A 23,555-nucleotide genomic window follows, 5' to 3' on the forward strand; every position below is an offset into this window, starting at 1 on the left:
GATTTAAATTAAAAAGTAAAAAAAGTAACTTCATATTTTAAAATGTGCATGTGATGGGGCACCTGGGTGGCTCAGTGGGTTAAAGCCCCTGCCTTCAGCTCAGGTCATGATCGGATTCTCTGCTCAGCAGGGAGCCTGCTTCCTTCTCTCTCTCTCTCTGCCTGCTTCTCTGCCTACTTGTGATCTCGGTCTGTCAAATAAATAAATAAAATCTTTAAAAAATAAAATAAAATGTTCATGTGCATTTGCCTATACATGTGCATAAAATAACATGTATAGCATGACATACATACGAAACAAAAGTCTGAACAGTCACATACCAAAGTCTTAAAAGGAAGCAGGGCAGAAAAAGAAATGAAAATGATTTCATTTGCTTTTTACACATAATCATTGTGTGAGATCATTAAAATGAAATGCATTGTTTTGTAATTAAGAGGCTAGCAAAGATTTTTTTTTAGTCTAAAAAGAAATTCTTTTTTTTTTTTTAAGATTTTATTTACTTATTTGACAGACAGAGATCACAAGTAGGTAGAGAGGCAGGCGGCAGGGGGGGGGCGGGGGGCGGGGAAGCAGGCTCCCTGCTGAGCAGAGAGCCCGATGCAGGGCTCAATCCCAGGACCCCAAGACTATGGTCCAAGCCGAAGGCAGAGGCTCAACTTGCTGAGCCACCCAAGCACCCCAGTCTAAAGAGAAATTCTATTTTTGAAAAGAAAAATAACTAAATTACAGAACTACACTACAGAACCTTCCACCTGTTGTTTTATTTTTCAAACTTAACACCTTATGAAGAACAATTTCTAATTAAAAATAGCAAAAGTGGGGCACCTGGATGGCTCAGTCAGTTAAGCAACTGCCTTCAGCACAAGTCATGATTCCAGGGTCCTGGGATAGAGCCCTGCATCAGGCTCCTTGCTCAGGGAGGAGCCTGCTTCTCTCTCTCGCCCCTACTCATGTTCTCTCTCACTATCTCTGTCTCTCTCAAATAAATAAATAAATAAAATCTTTAAAAATAAATAAAAATAAAAATAACAAAAGCAAATAGGTCACCTAAAACTTTCCTTCTATGTTTCTCTTGAAATCATATCAGGAAGGGTTTCCATCAGTGCAGTTCTGCAGGAGGACTCGCGAGATCAATCTGAACCTTCTGGCCTCAAAGGATCGTTCTGGGATAAAATAAACATCTTCTAGATCTCCCCTGGCTTTTATTAATCTAGGGCTCCTAGCTCATTCGAAAATTTTCCACACCAGCTTTCTTTACACCAAACAGCAATCCATATAAATCTTTTAGCCTCAGCTACCCAGGGTCATACAGCTAAACCATTATAACCATGGTCTTTTCTTAATTCCTAAAGGAAATCAACAGTGAGGGAAAAGGCTCTTTCCATAAACTGTGGGGGTTTCCATGATATGCTTATGATGGTACCATAAACTAATCAAAATATAGATTTGCAATTTTCAGGATACCCTTGAGTTATATTTGAAGATCAAGGAGAACTTTCTAAAAACATATTTACTATATTAATTTCTATAAACATATTTGGCAAGAGATGAGAACCAAGAACAAATAATGTAATCTTAAAATAGCTTCAGAAAGCTAGCATAATGTGATAGCCATTTACTTCATGCCTCCACAAATGAAATTTACTCTTCCTGCGCAATGTGGAAATCCTTAGGAACAATTCTCATAAAGCTCAGGTGAGGAATTCACTGAACAGCAAAACCAATTGTTTGAGGGGTTGGGGCAGGGAAAGAGATTGATGGGAGAAATACAAGATCATAAAAAAGCTCAGGCACAAGGAAAAGTCCAGCTCCATAAACTTTTTTTTCCTTAATACTGGGACATTATGGGATGAGTTGATACTAGGATGAACTAAGCCAGTTAGAATATTATAATATACAGTAAAGAAATTCAATGTGCAATTATGCTGAAAAATCCTAAAATGACTCTAAGAGAAAGAATATAAATAACATCTAAGCAATAGTTTTACAAGTCATTAACTCTTTATGAACATGGAAAGATCAGTAATAAATAAGAACAAAAAGAGTTGAATCTTATAATTTCATAAAATTATCTCTTAAGTGGTGTTATTAATGGAAAGGCGCTATCTGGGTCACAGATACAGTGAAGATCCATTTTGGACCATTCAGACCAAGGCCAGATTAAAGGTTCCTGGGTCTTCAAGGTATCATATCAGTCCCAGATAAGAGAGAAATAAGCTTCTACTTTATTTAATTCCCTGCTATATAGGGTCTTTGTCCCGTGAGCCAAATTTGTATTGACAAATATTGATGAAGTCTGATTGAAATTAAAAAAAAAATTGAGGTTTTTTTTGTTTGGTTGGTTGGTTTGGTTTATTTTGTGTTTTGTTTTGTTTTGTTATCTACTAAATGAAAGATAATACCCCCAGAATGTGGTGATCTCATCAAGACATTACAATCCAGTCAGGTGGCCTTCTGCTTGGATGTTTCTCTCCAAAGTCTTCTCCCACCCTGCAAGAAATGCTTGTAAGTGTGCTGTCAGACGAAATCAGGATAGATCCCAGCACTCAAAAATCATGCTTTCCCCTGGTAAACGTCTTGAAAGTAGAATTAAAACTCATTTCTTACTCTGAAAAAAATTTAAATACAGCTAATGAGAAATAGCTCATTTATATGCATATATATGATAATGTGCAATAGCACATTATATGTATAATATGTATATTACTTATATAGAGCCTGAAGCAAGGTAGAATTGCTAATGCTTTATTGAGTGCTATAATCCCAGGACATAGAACAGTAAACAAAGCAAAGCCCCTGCTCTCAGAGAATACATTTTTGAGGGAATTAGAAAATAAACAAATATATATATAATATATATATATATATATATATATATATATATATATATTAGAGAAAGTGACACATATATGTATATATTAGAGAAAGTGACATATATATATATATATTAGAGAAAGTGACATAAAGTAATAATACTATTTTACATAGACTGTCAGGGAAGGACTTTCTGAAGAGGTTATATTTGAGCAGAAACTTTAATGAAAAAAGGAATAAATAATGTAAATATATGGAAGATATACCTTCTATGCTCAAGGAAGGATGACTCAAGAATCTGAGATAAGAATGTATTAAACAGGGTGGCTCAGTCAGTTAAGCTTCTGCCTTTGGCTCAAGTCATGATCTCAGGGTCCTGGGATTGAGCCCTGTATCAGCGGGGAGTCTGCTTCTCCTTCTCCCTCTGCCTCTGCCCCCAATTCATGCTCTCTGTCAAATAAATAAATAAAATCTTAAAAAAAAAAAAGAATGTGCTAAACATATTGATGAAAGAGAAAGGAGGTCATGTGGTTGGAACCAAGTGAAAGATGCCAACAGAAATAGCTCATGGAGTTGAGAGGTTCTTCTGGGACTAAATTGTCCAGATTGAGGGATTTCATTCTAAGGATGATTTCTCAGGTCAGTGGAGGGTTTGGGGAATGAGAAGTAAAAGTAGAAGAGCACATTCACATATGAGCCACACACACCCACATGTGCTGATGACTTAAAGTGGAAGAGTAGACGTCAATTAGAGAGCAACTATGGTGGTCCAGGAAAAGAGGGTGGTTTAATTAATTCCAGACTCATCCTCCAACTCCCAACCTTAATATCACTGCTTCTAGGGGGCCTTTTCTGATCCCATAGATGAGATTCAATTCTCTTTTTGTCTCTTGCCTCACCATCCATACTTACCCTCCAATAGTTACCCCCATCATATTTTCCAATAACTACTTGTTTTGTTTTATTTTCCTACTAGATCAAAAACTCTGTAAAGGAAAGAACTATTGTTGTTTGTTTTGTTCACCCCTGCATCCTCAAGGCCTAGCACAGTGCCTGAAAAACAGTAGGCATTAAATAGATACTGAAGAAATCAATTCGCGGGGCAAACTTATAATATTAACAAAAATCAGAGAATGTAGTAACCAAACACTCAGGACCACATTATGACTTTCATGGGCCCCATCTGCATAAAATTAGATATTTATAAATATAAGCACTGTGCCTACTGTGCCTAATAGATAAGTTGGGCCCACAAACATCAGCAACAGAGGAGTTAAAAACAATGGAAAAAGTCAGAGGGGAATAGAGGGAGGCCAGAATCAGAAATTAGCCCAACTTCTGAGATGTGGTAGACAGTGTAACTGCGAATCAACTACAGTGTTTTTATCTGCAAGTAACAGAGTCCTGATTCCAATTCACTAAACCAGTAACAGGAAAGCTCTGATGTATGGCAAGGTCTGGGCTTAGTTGATTCAGTGACTCAATAGTGTCTGCAAAGTTTCAGGTTCTTTCTAATTCACCATGGCATCAGATTCATCCCAAATCCAGTTCCCCTTATGGTCATCAGAAGACTATCAGCAGAAATGGAGGGAACATCCCTCTTTGTTTACATCCAGTGAGACAGACAAGAAATTTCAGTCTTCACTGTAGTCTGATTAAGCCAACACTAGTCATGCATCCAGTCTGGACCAGTAACAATGCCCTAGGGAATACCTCACACTGGCTGATAGAGCAAGTCAGGATCCTTTCCTAGAGCAAGGGATGTGGCATACACCAGAACAAAATCAGGAAGTAGGAAATAGGAAACCCCTCAAGATTTCAAGAGATGTGGAATGGGTTATCAGATATCAAGTACATAAAAACCATTTACATTAGGTATGCCTAATGTAGTTTAGTAAAGTGTTTACAACAAGTAGTAAAAAGTATCTGCATCGGGACGCCTGGGTGGCTCAGTTGGTTAAGCAGCTGCCTTCGGCTCAGGTCATGATCCTGGCGTCCTGGGATCGAGTCCCACATCGGGCTCCTTGCTCATCAGGGAGCCTGCTTCTCCCTCTGCCTCTGCCTGCCATTCTGTCTGCCTGTGCTTGCTCTCTCTCCCTCTCTCTCTCTCTGACAAATAAATAAATAAAATCTTTAAAAAAAAAAAAAAAAGTATCTGCATCAAGTAAATAAAAAGATCAAGAAACCATTTAATCTAAGGGAAGATCTTAAAGGAGATTTGTGGGGCACCTGGGTGGCTCAGTTGGTTGGGCAGCTGCCTTCGGCTTGGGTCATGATCCCAGAGTCCCAGGATCAAGTAGGATGAAAGAGAAAGGAGGTCATGTGGTTGGAACCAAGTAAAAGATGCCAACAGAAATAGCTCATGGAGTTGAAAGGTTCTTCTGGGACTAGATTGTCCAGATTGAGGGATTTCATTCTAAGGATGATTTCTCAGTCCAGTGGAGGGTTTGGGGAATGAGAAGTAAAAGTAGAACCCCAGCTCCACGGGGAATCTGCTTCTCCCTCTGACCTTCTCCCCTCTTGTGATCTCTCTCACTGTCAATCTCTCAAATAAATAAATAAAATCTTTTTTTTTTTTTTAAGATATTTGTGGAGGATGCTTTTGGAGAAAGCTGTGCTGTGAGCTGCCTCCCCAAGCCCCTCTCTTTAAAGGGTGAAATGGAGCTGTCCTCCTACTTCAAAGCTTAGTGAGGGGGCATTCCACAGGCCTAAAGGAGCTTAATATATGACCTCTACATTTGGGTGGCCCACAGTTGGAAATGATGCTTACAAAATTTAGAAGGCTTTTTATTGGTAACAATATCAAATCACAAATGACCTCCACTCATGAAACTTCAAGACTCGGTCTTCATCTTATTTAACATATCAGCAGAACAAAACAGTTGAAACAGTTTCTTCGTCTGGCTTCTCATAGACCAACATCCCAGGTTTTCTGCCTACCTTCATGGTCCCTCCTTTTTCCCTAGCTCCTCCTCACCCCCAACCACTCGCTGACAGAGCACTCCAAGGCTCCGACCTCGAACCTCTCATTTTTTTCTGCCTACGCTTATTCTCCCTATATGTTAACAACTTCCAAATGTTCACCTCCAAACCAGAACTCCCTTCAGACTCTTATATCCATTGCTTTTCAAAGTCTCCACTTGGATATTTAATAGATATCTGCATGTGCAAATACAAGTTCCTGATTTTTCCCTATAAACCTACTGCTGCTTGACTTTCCCATCTTACGCAATGGCAACTCCACCCTTCCATGTGCTCAAGTGAAAAAGTTGGAATCATCCCTGACGCCTCTCTCTGTCTCGTATTCTACATGCAACCTATCTGCAAAAGTATTTTTGCCATTGTCTCTGCTTTCAAAGTATATCCAGAATACATTACTTCTCACCATTTCATCCATCATCTTTTACCTGGATTACTTCAAATGCCTCCCAAATTCTCCTTTCTTTTCTACCTCTATTACCACAAGATGACCCCTTGTTTTTTGCCATGCGTGAAGAGTTGGCTACCAAAACATTTTTAAATGCGAGCTGGTGTCACTGTCCTACATAGAACCCTCCATTTCATTCAAAGCAAAAGCCAAAGTCCTAATAATGGCCTATCATATTCTTCGGCACATGCCTACTTAACCCCCAAAGCAAACATATACCTCCATGACCACATCTCCCCTCACTTTCTTCATTTGAACAGCAACATTTTCCTCAAATATGCCAGATACACTCTGGCTCTGGGACCTTGACAAGAGCTCTTCTCTCAAACTCCAATCCTTTAATCCCAGCAAGCCACATGGCTTATTCCCTCAACCCTTTCAAATATCATCTTCTCAGTGAAGCTGTTTCTGACCACCTCATTTAAAACTGTAATCCTCACCACCTCCCCATGGCCCTGCCCCCCTTCCCTGTTTTATTGTTCTTCACAGTACACACCCTGTTTGCTTCTACAGTACTCTATCATTTACTTATTTGTCAGTTTCATCCCATAAAAATATAAGCTCCATGAGAGCAGGGATTTGGGGGGGGGGGTCTGAGTGGTGAAATGCTGTATCCCCAGCATCTAGAACTGGGCCTGACATATGACAGGTGCTCAGTAACTATCAGTCAAATGATTGTATGAATATTTTGTTTTCTGTAGTTACAGATTGTGAATATTTTACAAGAATAAAATATTCATTTATCCATTGAACAAATAGGGACTCAGAACAAACCCAAGCCCAGGCACTATGCTAGGTGCTGAGTCAAGAGTGGTGAGCATAGGGGTGCCTGGGTGGCTCAGTGGGTTAAAGCCTCTGCCTTCAGCTCAGGTCATGATCTCAGGGTCCTGCGATCAATCCCCACATCGGGCTCTCTTCTCGGCAGGGAGCCTGCTTCCTCCCTCTCTCTCTGCCTACCTGTCATCTCTGTGTGTCAAATAAATAAATAAAATCTTTAAAAAAAAAAAAAAAAAGAGTGGTGAGCATAACTGGGCTGACTACATTACCTGGGCTCATGGAGCTTAGTCTAGGGATAGATGATCGAAATAATGACAAAATGAGTGTTAAGTACTGGAAGAAGGGGACACAAATCTACAAAAGCATATCAAAAAGAAAGCGTGCCCTGCCTAGACCAGATAAAGGGGGGTAGAGCCAAAAGGACCTGTAACTAAGCTCCACGTTCTACGATTTCTCTAAGATTTTGCTCAGGACTACCTCTAGCATTAAAATTGTTAAGAGTTGTACTCCGTACTACCTACTGATGATTCCCTGAGGAAGTAGCCCCTGAGCCAAGAAAGATCCATACCCATTACAGAGGTGAAGGGGTTGGGCAGGGCAGAGTGGAGGAGTGGAATAGAGGCAGAGGAAACTGTGACAGAAGATTCTAGAGGGGAAGGACTTTAGCACATTCTGAAACACAGAAAGCAAGGGGAGGGTGGTGAGAGAAGAGGTTGGAGAGGGAAAGCATAGCCAAGGCCTGGCAGACTCTCCAAAAGATTCTAACTTTATCCTAAAAGGAATCAGAAGCCACAAGAAGGACCTTGTTTGGTTTCACTTCATTTTGTTCTATTGGCATTGCTGTGATGTAGCTGGACAGGTATTTTGAAAGTATTTGGGGAACTGTCTTTGTGGGGAATACTTGATCAGAGGCAGCTGGCCAGGCTCAAGAAGATCAGTCAGGAGGCAGCAGAGTAGTCCAGGAGAGCAATCCGGGTAACTTGCCCCAGAGTAGAGAAGCAGGAAATGGGAAGAAATCAACCAGTTCAAGAGATTTCATTGCCTGTTTTTTATGGGCTGAATCTTGTTCCTCCAAAATTCATATGCTTAAGCCCTCACCCCTAACCCCTCAGAAGATGGCTGGATTTTTGTAGGTAGTACCTTTAAAGAGGTAGCTGGGTAAAATGAGGTCCTCAGGGTGGGCTCTAAGCCATTGTGACTGGTGTCCTTATAACAAGAGATTAGGACACACACACACAGAGGAAACCATGTGAAGACACTGGGAAGGTGGCCATCTACAAGCCAAAGGGAAAGGCCCTAGGAGGAACCAACGCTGTCCACACTTTTATCTATCCTCCAGAACTGTGAGAAAACAAATTTCTAATTATTTAGGCCACCCTAAAGTTGTTATGGCAGACAATAATACACTATGAAAAAAAGATTTAAGTGAAGACTAAGACCTCCGAAAAATAAAAATACACTTTATTTATTCTAATTGAAATCAGGGTGGTGTATGATGGTAAAATTCAAACAAAAGAGCACTTCTTCGGGATCTCCAGAGATGGCTTCTGCAACACATTTATATCGTCCCTAAAACAAGGAGTAAGAAATACAAGCAAATAAAATGTTAGATGCTTCTATTTTGTAAGACTTTTATAAGAACTTTGTCTTAGTAGGAGGAAGCCATTTAAATGAAATTGGTTATCATTATCTTGGGTTTTTTTATTTATTTTTAAGATTTTATTTATTTATTTGACAGACAGAGATCACAAGTAGGCAGAGAGGCAGGCAGAGAGAGAGAGGAGGAAGCAGGCTCCCTGCTGAGCAGAGAGAACCCGATGCGGGGCTCGATCCCAGGACTCTGAGATCATGACCTGAGCCAAAGGCAGAGGCTTTAACCCACTGAGCCACCCAGGCACCCCATTATCTTGGTTTTCTAATGAGATGAAATTTTGTATGCCTTTGAATTTGGCAAGCATAAACCTATTTATTTCCCAATTACAAGAGGATTTTTTTAAACGATTTTTTGAAACTACCTTATGAGATTTTCAAACATTCAATATCCTTTAGAACAAAATAGGAAAGTAATACACACTCTTGAAATTTACTTTAAAATAGTCATCCAGCAGCACCTGGGTGGCTCAGTTGGTTAAGCATCTGCCTTCGACTCAGATCATGATCCCAGGGTCCTGGGATCAAGCCCCACATTGGGCTCTTTGCTCAGAGGGAAGTCAGCTTCTCCCTCTCCCTTGGCCCCTGCTTGTATTCTCTTTCTCTTTCAAATAGATAAATAAAATCTTTTTTTAAAAATTTTTAATAAAATAAAATAGTCACCCAAAGTGAAACATGTGCAAAATTTCATTGCCAGGTATCTAATACAAATATCTAAAATTACATTATTACTATTCATGGAGGTAGTTATTGAGTCAGACAAGGGGTCATTGCAGTGCTCTCACCCAAAGATCATTTGCCATATTAATAATGAACATTCGTATTACTTTTAGCCATATATGTTAGAGGAAAAACACCAAGTGAAAAAGAGCTTCCTTTTGTGTTACTTTTCCACATTTCCATATTCTACAGAAAGAAGAACCAGCAAAATACCCAAAACTAAAATGAAAAACACAGTCTTAAAACACTTAATGTTGAATAGCTATCTTTGAAGTTGTGAATGGCTTGTTTCAAATTTCTAACACATTTGTTACTGCAAAAGATTCTTAAGAAAGTACAAATGACTCTTGAGCAAAAATACCTTAGAAAATCGTAGTCCCCTGAAGGAGAAGGATACTGCTGTATTCACAGTCTCTACAAACAAAACACAAAATACAAAAAGTTATACTGGTCATCATTAGGTGATTTTTTTTTAAAGATTTTATTTATTTATTTGATAGATTGAGATCACAAGTAGGCAGAGAGGCAGGCCGAGAGAGAGAGAGGAGGAAGCAGGCTCCCTGCCAAGCAGAGAGCCCGATGCGGGACTCGATCCCAGGACCCTGGGATGATGACCTGAGCCGAAGGCAGAGGCTTAACCCACTGAGCCACCCAGGTGCCCCGATTTTTTTTTTTAATGTAGTATGGAGTTTACCTTTTTTACCCTGCTGCTGGCAGAGGCAGTCCCAAGCTAATTGTAGAAGTAATGAATTTTATATCCTGGCTGATTCTCTGATGGCTATGGTCCTCTGCCACTCCAAGCATCTCTCAGTATCAGCCCTTATTTCATCCCTCAGGGGATGCAAAATTTTTAGGCCTACTAGTCTCAATAGTGAATGAATGAACAAGCCAGTGCTCATAGGCTTCATCCCAAATTTCATATGTGCATATTTAATACTGTTGCTCCTTCAGCAGAGTATAATAGACCTTCCTAAAAGTGGAGGAGAGAGTTGGGAGGCAGCCAGGATACCAAATTTCCTTCTAATCCCACCACTGAAAAGCCTAAGTAGTACTGTTGAGATGCACGGCCATGGGCCTGGGCCTGCAAAAGCTGTGGAAGACAGTCAGAAGCGCAGGAAAAACCATCAACCTAATCAGATACACCAAAGGAATGAACTTGTGGGATAAGGACAGAAAAGCAGAAATGTTTTGAATCTCTAACAAAAGCAATAGTGGCCAAAAATCTCTTTTAAAATAATATGAATAGTCAAATGCAAACTATAACGGTGATTATTCTCCTAATTAGCTAAAGACAATCCTTGATAGCAAATGAATGGATTAAGTCTGCATATATATACTTCTATTTTCATAAAAAAAGCACCTATTAGTTTCTGGGTATATCCTTATTAGGTGTATTAATACACTGAGATCTTAGTTCTTGAGCTTAGTAAAGTCATCATGTCTTCATGATATTATGATTTTTCATTCAAGGCCAATCAAATGCAAATTTAATAGTTCAACAAGTATTTACTGAGAGCTATATTACCAGGGACTGAGGAGACACGGGCTAGTACACACTGTTCCTTCCTTCAAATAGTTAACGTCTATTGGGGACATAGGCATGCAAAGAAACCATTCCAAATACAATGCAATGGAAAGATGTAGGATAAAAGCAGTATATAGCATTTTTGGTAAGAGTGACGGTTCTGGATCTGAACCTCAGCTCCTCTACTTACTTGCAGTGTGACCTTGGGCAAGTCACTTAACTTCTCTGTGCTTCGGTAAAATGGCAATGGTAAAATAACACCTATTTCAGAGGAGTAACATGAAGGCTATGTGAGCTAATACATGCACGTGCTCTGAATAATTCCTGGAACATAGCACTCATTAAATATAATTAATGTTTCAGGCGTCTGGTGGCTCAGTTGGTTAGCCAGCTGCCTTCAGCTCAGGTCATGATCTCGGGGTTCTGCAATCAGTCCCTGCTCAGTGGGGAGTCTACTTCTCCCTCTGCCCCTCCCCCAGGCTTGTGCGTTCTCTCTCTCTCTCAAATAAGTAAATAAAACCTTTACATTAAAATGTTATTTATTAGAACATTAAATATTATTCCTTCTCCTTTCTAGACCTACTTCCCATGGTGTCTTATAAAAAATAATGATGTCATTAATATTATCATCGATATCATAATTATTGTTATTCACAAGATGCCATGGGAAGGGAACCTAGAAAAGAGAGGGAAGTGAGTTGAGTTGTCATGAAGGATGGGAAGGAAGGAAAAGAAGGACATTCCAGGTGGCAGGAAAAAGGGGAGCAAAGGCAGGAAAGCAAAGATCAGTATGACTAATGCATACACCTGCTAGTGGGTCAGCATCATTAATGCAAAGAAGAAGTAAACATAACATGCTCAGGTTCCACATTTGAGAGAAGGAAGGCAATGAATGAACATCCGAGGGTGTGAAATGGTCAGATTGTGTTTAGAAAGGTGGATCTCATGGCCATATTACGAATGGACTTAAGGGGACACTAAGAGTCGGGCAGACCACTTAGAGGCCAGGAGGCCATGACAGTGGTGAGAAGAGAGATAAATGCCTTCCGTGCCCACCAACTCAGGTGCCCTCCCGCATAGACAGATCCGGTCCATCTCATTAGCCTGCTGCTTTCCTTAGGAGGACTTCTCATAAAGTGAATCTTGTTTCATTTTTATGATATTTCAGGACGTAGCTATGACCTTGTTTGCTAGTTTATAAGCTCCACGAGGACAGGATCTTTGCTTTGGTCACTTCTGAATCTCTGGCTTCCAGTACGTGGTCCCTGAGTCCCTGGCTCAGCTACATAATTTACAAAGCCCAGTGCAAAATGAAAATGGGGGCCCCTTGATCAAAAAGCAGGAGAGACATCTTATTAAAGGTAGAGAAATTAAAGCTTTTTCCTTTCTTCCACAGTCTCTCCCTAGACTTGCCATCATATTTTTTTTAAAGATTTTATTTATCTATTCAACAGAGAGAGAGAGAGAGAGAACACAAGCAGGCAGAGAGGCAGACAGAGGGGGAGGGGGAAGCAGGCTCCCCACTGAGCAGAGAGCCCGATGTGGGGCTCAATCCCAGGACCCCGAGATCACGACCAGAGCCGAAGGCAGAGGCTCAACCCTCTGAGCCACCCAGGTGCCCCTGCCATCATATTTTTTATTTGCTATTTAATATCATTTAAAGTCAAACAAAATTTTAAATTGCCATTCACCTTTACATTGTGCAATGACAGCTTTAAACACAAATATCAGAGTTTTTAACCCTGAGGCAGAACCACTGAAATAACACAATTTGTATTTAGTGGCTCACCCCCAGAATGTACCTCAAGCTGACCAGAGAAAACCAACACCTGCTTGGCTCAGGAAATTTGAAAGAAGAGAAGGTACCCCCAGTCATGGAATGATCCAAGGGAATGTTCTCTTGGCACAGAGTGAAAGGTGCCATGGGGCTGCCCAAGTGGGGTGACCATGGCCACACCCCACTTCAGACACTGCAGGGCATCTGACCTTCCCTGCATCCAGACTCCCACCAGGTGGAAGGGATCAATGGCTGTAACTGGGGAGCAGAGTACCAAGCAGGGTCTAGGGTACCAGCAGAGGATTGGGCAGCACGAAACCAAGAACCAATCTAGGGGAATTGCATGCACGCCCCAATGTCCCATCAGACTTCACTTACAGAATACATACTCAAAGATAAAATTATTAAGAATCTCAAGACTATGATCACAGAATATTAAACTCTAAATGTGAAGTCTTTTCTAAACACGAAGCCCTGGTTGTGAAGATAATCCTGAAAACTTTGTATGAGAGAGAAAAGAAAGGAGATGGATGAGACTTGAGGATTTGAGAAAGAAATGAAGAGTAACTCCAAGATTTCTATCTGGGGAGACTGCCCAAATGTTTACCAGGTCAGGAGGGAAGAAGGGGTATTACTAGCCTCTTCTGTAGGGTAATCTTCTTTTTCCATTGTTTTGTCTCTCTAAGAAAGCTCATATGTTGCTCACATATCCCATTCCATTCTATGGGAAGTTAGCTCGACACTTTTGCCCACATTCAAGAAGCCAGGAGAGAACCAAAGCTGGGCCGGAGGAAAAGAAGATAGAGCCCTTCCCTGCTTAGGCGCCTCTCTACTTCCCATGCAGCTCACCTACGGTCCAGCACAATGTTCCTAGCAACCATGCAGAATGGGAGGACCCAAGTCTCAGATGGTGTTATGGGTTGAATTGTGTCTTTCAAAAAGATGTTGAAGTCCTAACCCCCGGTGCCTGTGAACATAGCCTTATTTGGAAATAACACCTTTGCAAGATGGTGAAGATGAGGTCATTAAGGTGGGCCCTAATCTCATATGACTGTGTCCTTATAAAAAGGGGAAATTTAAACACACACACAGACATGCAGAGAGAGAAGACTGTGAAGAGACACAGGAAGAAGATGGCCATCTACAAGGCAAGAATCACCTGGGACCTTTAGAAGCTAGGAGAGAGGCCCAGAATAGATCCTTCCCTCACCCCATCAGAGGGAGCACAGCCTTGTCAATACTTGGATGTTGGACTTCTAGCTTCCGGACTGTCAAACAATAAATATCTGCTGTTCTAAGCCAGCCAGTTTGTGGTACTTTGTTACAGAAATGCTACCAAGATTCTGGAAACAGGGCTAACAGATAAATTAAACTTAAGATTCCTTTATGGGATACGTGGGTGGCTCAGTGGGTTAAGCATCCACCTTCAGCTCAGGTCATGATCTCAGGGTCCTGGGATCAAGTCCCATATCAGGCTCCTTGCTCAGTGGGGAGCCTGCTTCTCCCTCTCCCTGCTGCTCCCCCTACTTGTGCTCTCTCTCGCTTGCTCTCTCTGACAAATAAATAAAATCTTTTTTTTTTTTAAAGATGCCTATGGAATATCCATTTATTTATTTTCAAATGTGGTTTTTTAAAAAGATTTTTATTTATTTATTTATGAGAGAGAAAGAGATTACAAGCTGGGGTTAGAGGCAGAGGAGAGGGACAAGGAGACTCCCTGCTGAGCAAGGAACCTAACCTGGGGCTGGATCCCAGGACCCTGAGATCATGACCTGAGCCAAAGGCAGACACTTTACCCACTGAGGCACCCAGGTGTCCTTCAAATGTGTTTTTAAAAGAAACAAAGATATGTGTGTTTATGTATGTATGTGGAAGAAGTGGTAATATTATGGGTAACTTTTATTTTATTTTTGCTTGCCTAGATTTTCTAAATATCATACCCTAAAAATATATGACTTTTGTAACAAATACAAAAAAGAAAATTATTTTAAAAATAGATATGTATGGTACTTACTAATTTGATTCCTAAATTTTCAAGGGTCTCTTGATGGCATCAGTACTTCTTAAATCAGAATGCCCTGAGCTCTGAGCCCATATACTCAGCTACCAGATGGACATGTTTATTTGAGTGTTCCAAAATTACCTTGAGCTCAATATGCCCAAACCAGAACCCATTGCTTTCTCTTTAAAAATCTGCCCCTTCTTCTGTACCTATCATTTCAGATAATGGTACTTCTGCTAATCCAGTCACTGGTCCTCTACCAGCCCTTGATTTCCCCTAATCTTTGCCTGCCACATCAAATCAATCAGCATATCCTGCCAATTCTGTCTCCAAATATGCCCTCTCTCTTCTCCTCCCCTCTGCTCTCAGGCTGCCATCTTTGTTCATCCCTCATGTTCTCTTACACAGCCTCCTGGCTGCTCTTCCTTCTATCCCAGTTTCCTGCCTCAGCCAACCCCTGCCTCCTTCCATATGGACACCAGTTATCTGCAAAACTGATAAACTCGGTGGGTCATCAGTACCCAGTGATGACAAGATGCAGGCCAATATTTTATGCATGGTTTACATGCTTGCTCCTGCCCCCTTTCCTAGGCTCTTCTCCAGCAAATTCTGCTCTAGCTACAAAAAAACAAACAAAAAAACAAAAACAAAAACAAAAACAAAAACAAAAAACCTACTCTCCAAATAAACCATATTCTTTCATGGCTAGATGTGTTTGCATATGCTGTTTCCTCTCCAAGGAATGTCCTTCCTCCTCTTCTCTGATGTTCCCAGATTCAAGACTTTAGTAACAGTCTCTGAAACCTTATCTAATTTCTGTCACAGCAAATTGATAACTATATAGTTAAAACTAGGAGCCTATAATTCTATTGGCATTTATGACATTTCATTATAATTTTTGTTCCCATGACTGTCTTTCCCAGAACAGAGGGACTCTCTGATGAGGAAGACCCTATCATTGAACTTTGGATCACCAGAGCCTAAACCATGACTTGCTCAAATTAGGTTCAACAGATGTTTGTGGAAGGAACTGAGGAAGGAAGGAAAAGCCAGCAGACTGGGTTTAGTCTGACACATCTTAGATATCAAGAAAGTGAAACTTTAAAAATTCAGATAAGATGTCAACATAATCTCAGAGATTAGGTGGGATTTTGAAAGTTTTTTAAAAAACAGTGATCTTCCAAGAGGGTTTTTTTGTTTTGTTTTGTTTTGTTTTTTTTCAAAGAGAAAGCATGGTACAGTGGAAGAGTGGGCTTTAAGAGTCATGATGTTACTCTGTCACTAGTTCTCCAAATGGCCAAAGACACATTACTGAGTCACCCCAGGAATCTGTCTCCCCACTTGTAAAAATGACAGGACTGTAAAACCAGGAACAAAAGGACTCCCATTACCCACATGAGTATTATTCGAGAACCATACTTCTTGAATTCTTATTCTGAACACTGTACTAATCTTTTTTATATGCATTTTCTAATTATATCCTTAAGATCATGTACAATAGATTTCACTGTCCCCATTTTACAGATGAGGAAAATGAGGCGGATAGAGGTTAAATAACATACCCAAGGCCACATTGTTGGTAGGAGGAAAAGCTGGGACAGACTCAGGTCTTCCCAATTCTGAGCCCAGACTTAGAAGCAATACCAGCTCCATTATTTGCTTATGGTTTGGGGGTGGCAGGCAAGTCAGAGCTGTGGAGAGATGGTTGGCTAGGAGACATATCTCAAAGTTTCACTTGCATAGCAAAAAAACTGATGTACTTAGAAACAATTTGTTTAATGACTGCTAGAAAATGTATAATCAAATTGATACAAATGTCGAAGCCAGTATAAGCCTGATATGAATTTTTATACTACTCTCCTTCCATTAATTCTCAGACCTTATTTTCCATTTTTTATCCCATCTGTATCTAATTTATGCTATGTTGCTATATTTAATGTATACATGTTAACTACCTAAAATCTTTTTTTTTTTTTTTTTTTTTTTTTTTTAAGAGAGAGAGAGAGAACTGGGCAGGGGGATTTAGAAGGGGAGAGAGAGAGAGAGAATCCCAAGCAGACTCCCCAGTGAGCAGGGAGCCTAATGCAGGACCCAATCTCACAACCCTGAGATCATGACTTGAGCCAAAATCAAGAGTCAGACACTTAACCAACTGAGCCAGCCAGATGCCCCTACCTAAAACCTTTTTTTTTTTTTTTAAAAAAAAGAGGGCACAGGGTGTCTGGGTAGCTCAGTGGGTTAAAGCTTCTGCCTTCAGCTCAGGTCATGATCCCAGGGTCCTGGGATCGAGCCCCGCATCAGAGGGCTCAGCAGGGAGCCTGCTTCCTCCTCTCTCTCTCTGCCTGCCTCTCTGCCTACTTGTGATCTCTGTCAAATAAATAAATAAAATCTTTAAAAAAGAGAGAGAGAGAGGGCACAGGTTAATGGTAACAATTGTATAGGAAAATATTTGACTACAATAGTAATTTTTAAATGTTAAAAAAACAATTGTTTTTTTTAACCTAATAGTTTTTTTAAAACTTCTTTTTTTTTAGATGATAGTGTCCACTGTTAAGACAGAGATTAAACTACTGTACTTACACATTGGTGATGATATAATGTATAAATTGATACATTCCTTTAGAAAAGCAATTTGGGGGACGCCTGGGTGGCTCAGTTGGTTAAGCAGCTGCCTTTGGCTCAGGTCATGATCCCAGCATCCTGGGATCGAGTCCCACATCGGGCTCCTTGCTTGGCGGGGAGCCTGCTTCTCCCTCTGCCTCTGCCTGCCATTCTGTCTGCCTGTGCTCGCTCTCTCTCCCTCTCCCTCTGACAAATAAATAAAATCTTTAAAAAAAGAAAAAAAAGAAAAGCAATTTGGCCTATGTAGACAAAACCACAAACATAGTCAACCCAATTAAGCTCAAATATTTCCCTGGGAGTTATATGTAATTCCTTGCAAACATATTCAAATATGAAATATGAGAAAAATTATGTACAGAAATATATTTATTGCAGTATTATTTATAATAGTAAAACTATCATAAGGAAAGTGATGTCCAACAGGAGAATGGTTAAATAAACCAGAGCACACCCACTAAGGAAAATGTTTCATTATGTAATGTTTATATCTTGGTTTTTGAACTACATGGATCATCTAGTCAAAAAATTTATACAATAATTTTTAACAGAAAGTTATTGGGACACCTGGCTGCCTTAGTTAGTAGAGCATGTGACTCTTGATCTTGGGGTTTTAAGTTCAAGCCCCATGTTAGGTGTAGAGATTACTTAAAAATAAAATCTTTAAAAAAAAAAAAGAAAAAAATATTATAGTGTAGTATACTTTTAAGTATATAAGCAATGCAATGCACAAAATTGAAAAATTGGAAGGAAATACTTGAAAATGTTTTTAGAAATATGATTCTGTGATATTTTTATTGTTTATACTTGGCAATTTTTGATAATGTGATGGTATAATATTTATAAACATTTAAACTACTTAAAATAATAGTTTAAAAATTATTAAGGAAAAATTCATGAGTTTGCAATAAGTAGCCTTTAAGGTCCTAAGCTCTGAAATTTTGTGATTCTGTGAATAACATCAGGGTGGAAAAAATTGGGGGAAGACATTGGAGAAAACAAAGAAAAATCTAATTAGGTGTTCTTTTTTTTTCTTTTTTTTTTTTAAAGATTTTATTTATTCATTTGACAGACAGAGATCACAAGAAGGCAGAGAAGCAGGCAGAGAGGGAAGCAGGCTCCCCATGGAGCAGAGAGCCCGATGTGGGGCTCGATCCCAGGACCCCAGGATCATGACCCGAGCTGAAGGCAGAGGCTTTAACCCACTGAGCCACCCAGGTGCCCTTGAGGTGTTCTTTTTTAGTAAATTTTTTTAATTCCTTTTTTTTTTCTTTCCCCTCTGATTCCATCAATCCTGTTCCCTTGGCTGTGGTTCAGTGAGTTTCTATTAAAAAATAATAACTGTATTGTTTAGAAAAAGGGATCCATAACCGATGGTAAATGTACAATATTAATCTGAACAAGGTAAAAATTTTAATATACCTTCAAACACACTTTAAATAAGTACCATCTTCATAATAATTCAATGACATAATTGTTAAATGTTGTTTAAGCTGCTAAAAGTAAAAACTTTGGATGAAAAAATTATTAGAAAAGGAATTGCACATTTTCAGTGCATTTAATATTCAGAACATTCTCATAAACTATTCTGTTCTATTCTGAAAATAATATGAATTCAATGCTTACCTCCCTTCAGAGCTCTGCAGAAAGAATAAAGATCATCAGATCCTCTGCAAACAACTTCTTTGCGCATTGGAAAATCCATGGAGTTGAAAGATAAATAGATATTGAAATATAGTTTTTTAATATCTCTTCCTTAAAAAGAAAAAAAATCCCATTAGTCTTCCAAATAATAGGTTCTTTCATAAATAATAATTAAGATGTACTGTATACTTAAAACATGCCCAGCACTTTTCCTATATTATTTCATTTAAGCATCACAACAACTTACCGTGTGGGCATTGCTATCCCTGTGTAACAGATGAGAAAACTGAAGTTCTAAGAGGATAATTAGTAGAATGTAACCAAACAGAATATTCCACAGTAAGAATTACGTGTGTCTGAAAAGAGAGAAGCCTATGTTTTTGAGAAAACTATCAAACAGAAATGTAAAATTGCCAGTTCTAATCACAGTTCTGCTAGGAAGTTCAAGAAAAGAGAAATGGAAAGGAAAGGAAATGAGGATAATCAACTCATGCCCACTTTCTTAGGAGTTTTGATGAAAGAGTTCTTGGAGAATAGAACAACCTCTTGATTAAAAATTACATGAGTTATCTTGTTATTTCTTTATAGTCTCCCTAGTACCATTTAACATGGAAAATTCCAGTAAACATTGCATTTTGCTCAACTCTTCTAATTTATTCAATTGACCCAACTAGAAAATATGTGCAATCTTTTTTATATTAAAAATAATTATCGTGGGGCTCATGGCTGGCTCAGTGGGTAGAGCATGTAACTGTTGAAGGCATGCAGGGTCATGAGTTCAAGTCCCATATTGGGTATAGATTACTTTGAAAATTACTGTAACCACAACCTCACTGAAAATATTTTCCTAATAAAGTTATCATGACTCATTGTAGCCATAATCAAAAGAAAAATTTTCCATCTTTAACTTGAAATTGGTATGCTTAATAGAAATGCCAGTTCCTTCCTTAAAACTCCTTCTTTTGGCATTAGTGCTCCCATTCTCTTCTGGTTGTCCTCCAGCATCTCTGACTCCTTCTCCTCATTGGCTTCTCTTTCTTAGGGTTGTATCCTCAGTTCTCAATTTTCACTTTGCACATACTCCCTGGCTTTAAGTACCACATAGGGTCATAATTCCCAGATCATCATCTTTAGTCTCAACCTTTCTCCTGAGCACCTGTCCCACATATGCATTCAATATATCTACTCAGATGTTGCTCATTGTCTCACCCAACAGATCCAAAATTGACTTCTCATCTTCATCACCATATAGGCATTAGAATTCACAATCCCAGTAAATCTTACTAGCCTCCTTTTCATCTCCATCACCACTCTCTTAATGCAGGACCTCAATACTGAGCCTAAAATACCACCAAACTTCTTAATTTGTCTCTTCTCTCCTTTCAAGGTAAAGTAGAAAAGAACATCATAGGGTCCGTTTCAAACAGTGGGTCCATGGTTCACTCCATGAACTTCAGCCTGCACCATTCCCAAAGCAGGGATATGTATGGAAGTTGAAGAGCTGTTTTCACAGGGAATTCCTTGAGAATGGACATATGGCAGTACTGCTGTGGTACCAATGATGATTCAGTACAATGAAACTTCTTTCATTTCTGCATGGAACACAGCACAGTTCCAGTCTTCAATGACTCTAAGAAAGGAAGTGCTGCTTTGATATCTCAACAGTTTACACTGTGAGAAGCTTCTTGCCATTGGACACCACTGTGGTCATTTTAGGCACATGAACAATGGGCAAAGTGAGATACCACTTGAATGGCTGAGTAGGCCAGAGATACCAATGTGGGTGTCAGAGTGGGAGGCAGGAAATATGGTAACTTCATGCAGTAACAAAGAAGACCGTTTTTGAGCTCAGCTAAGACAACTCCAAGAACATTCAGATAGAACTTTGAAGGATACTTAAAGTCCAATTTCATTTCTTTTATGATTAATCAGTTAATAGTATATAAATAATTTACTAGCAAAGCTATAAAGTCTCAAATAAATAATTTCCACCCCCAATCTATTTTTGATTCAACCTCTTATAGTTCTTATTGAATTTAAGTAGCTACAGGCCCATAAAAATCAGGTTGATTTCCAGGAATATGGCCCCACACTTGTACAGACATTCCAAAACATTCTAGGGAAACTTGAGTCATAACTATAAAGCATTACAAAAATATGACTAAATAATCAATGAAACCAGGAACTGAATCTTTGAAAAGTTCAACAAGATTGAAAAACCCTTAGTCAGACTCATCAAAAATAATAATAATAATAAAGAGAGAGAGAGGGAGAGATTGAGTGAGAGAGAGAGAGAGAAGAGACTCAAATAAAGTCAGAAATGAAAGAGGAGAAATAACAACCAAGACCATAGAAATACAAATGATTATAAGAAAACATTATAAAAAATTGTATGTCAACAAATTGAACAACCTAGAGGAATGGATAAATTCCAGAAACATATAACCTTCAAAACTGAATCAGAGAGAAACAGAATATTTGAACAGACCAATGAAAATGAATCAATCAATCAAAAAACTCCCAACAAACAAAAGTCCAGGGACAGATGGTTTCACAGGTGAATACTAGCAAACATTTTTTAAAAAGTTATTACCTATTCTTCTCAAACAATTCCAAAATATAGCAGCCATCCAAAAAAAAAAAAAAAAAAGAAAAGAAAGAAAGAAAAGAAAAAGAAACCTTGCCATTTGCAATGGTGTGGATAGAACTAGAGGGTATTATGCTAAGCAAAATAAGTCAATCAGAGAAAGACAATTATCATATGATCTCACTGGTATGTGGAATTTAAGAAACAAGGCAGAGGATCATATGGGAAGAGAGGAAAAAATGAAACAAGACAAAACCAGAGAGGGAGACAAACCATAAGAGACTCTTAATCTTAGGAAACAAACAGCATTGCTGAATGGAAGGGAGGTGGGGGGAGGAGGTAACTGGGTGATGGACATTGGGGAAGGTATGTGTTGTAATGAGCACTGGGTATTATATAAGACTGATGAATCACAGGCCTGTACCCCTGAAATAAATAATACATTACATCTTAATTTAAAAAAAAAAAAAACTATTCCAAAAAAATAGAAGAGGAAGAAAAGCTTCCAGATTCATTCTATAAAGCCAGCACTACTCTGAAACCAAAACCAGATAAAGACACTACCCAAAAAAGAGATCTACAGGTCAATATCTCTGATGAACAGAGACGCAAACAACCTTAACAAAATATTGGCAGACCAAATCTAGCAACACGTTAAAAAATCATTCACCATGATCAAGTAGGACTTATTCCAGGGATACAAGGGTGGTTCAATATTCACAAATCAATCAACATGATACATCACATTAAAAGAGAAAGAATAAAAACTATACGATCATTTCAATAGATGCATAAAAAGCATTTGACAAAGTACAACATCCATTCATGGTAAAAACTCTTAACAAAGTTTAGAGGGAACATACCTCAACATAATAAAGGCTATATATGAAAAAACCCACACCTGATATCAAACTCCAGGGGAGAAAACTATTCCTCTAAGATCAGGAACAAGACAAGGAAGTTTACCACTTTTATTCAGCCTAGTTTTAGAAGTCCTAGCCACAGCAGTCAGACAACAAAAAGAAATAAAAGGCATCCAAACTGGTAAGGAAGAAGTAAAACTTTCACTATTTGCAGATGACATGATACTATATAAAGAAAATCCTAAAGACTCCACCAAAAAACTACTGGAATTGATAAATGAGTTCAGTAGAGTCACAGGAAAAAAATAATATTAAGAAATCTATTGCATTTCTATACACTAATAATAAAGTAGCAAAAAGAGAAATTAAGAAAACAATCCCATTTACAGCTGTACCAAAAAGAATAAAATACCTAGGACTAAATTTTACCAAGGAGTTGAAAGACCTTTACTCTGAAAACTAGAAAACACTGATGAAAGAAATTGAAGGTGACACAAACAAATGGAAATTTATTCCATGCTCATGGATTGGGAGAACAAAATTGCTAAAATACCTATTCTATCCAAAGCAACCTACAGATTTAATGCAATCTCTATCAAAATACTAAAGCTATTTTCACAGAAACAGAACAAATAATCCTAAAATTTGTGTGCAACCACAAAAGACCCCAAATAGCCAAAGCAATCTTGAAAAAGAACAAAGCTGGACATATCACAATTGTAGATTTCAAGATATAACACAAAGCTGTAGTAATTAAAAAAGTATGGTACTGGCACAAAAATAGACACATAGATCAATAGAACAAAACAGAGAGCCCAGATATGAAGCCACAGTTGTATGGTCCATTAATCTATGACAAAGGAGGCAAGAATACACAATGGAAAAAGAACAGTCTCTTCAACAAATAGGATTGAAAAAATTAGATAGCCACATGCAAAAAAAAAGAAACTGAAACACTGTCTTATCAAAGTACAAAAATAAACTCAAAGTGGATTAAAATACCTAAATGTAAGATTTGAAACCATAAGATTCTTGGAAGAAAATAGGCAGTAATCTCTTTGACATCAGCCATAGAATATTTTTCTAGATATGTTTATTTTGACAAGGGAAACAGAAGCAAAATTAAATTACTGGGACTGTACCAAAATAA

The 23,555-nt window shown here is 38.7% G+C and overlaps 1 protein-coding gene across 3 annotated transcripts in view; it reads right to left on the minus strand.

Moving 5' to 3' along the window:
- Positions 1-3,241: 3,241 nt before the first annotated feature.
- LOC111156835 (lymphocyte antigen 96) overlaps positions 3,242-23,555 on the minus strand; it is a 38,652-nt gene continuing 18,338 nt past the window's right edge. Inside the window, exons 3-5 of one of the 3 annotated variants that reach the window (XM_022517933.1) lie at positions 18,938-19,066; positions 9,750-9,802; positions 3,242-3,264 (exon numbers count right to left, since the gene is read on the minus strand). In XM_022517933.1, the coding sequence (XP_022373641.1) occupies positions 3,256-3,264; positions 9,750-9,802; positions 18,938-19,066 (191 nt within the window). In that variant the 3' untranslated portion in view covers positions 3,242-3,255. Of the gene's footprint in view, positions 3,265-8,461; positions 8,588-9,749; positions 9,803-18,937; positions 19,067-23,555 lie in introns of those variants that run through there. The other 2 variants (XM_022517932.1, XM_022517934.1) reach the window with 2 other exon arrangements.

Source organism: Enhydra lutris, unplaced genomic scaffold (genome assembly GCF_002288905.1).
Source record: "Enhydra lutris kenyoni isolate GAN:26980312 unplaced genomic scaffold, ASM228890v2 scaffoldscaffold49, whole genome shotgun sequence".
Taxonomy (NCBI): Eukaryota; Metazoa; Chordata; class Mammalia; order Carnivora; family Mustelidae; genus Enhydra; species Enhydra lutris.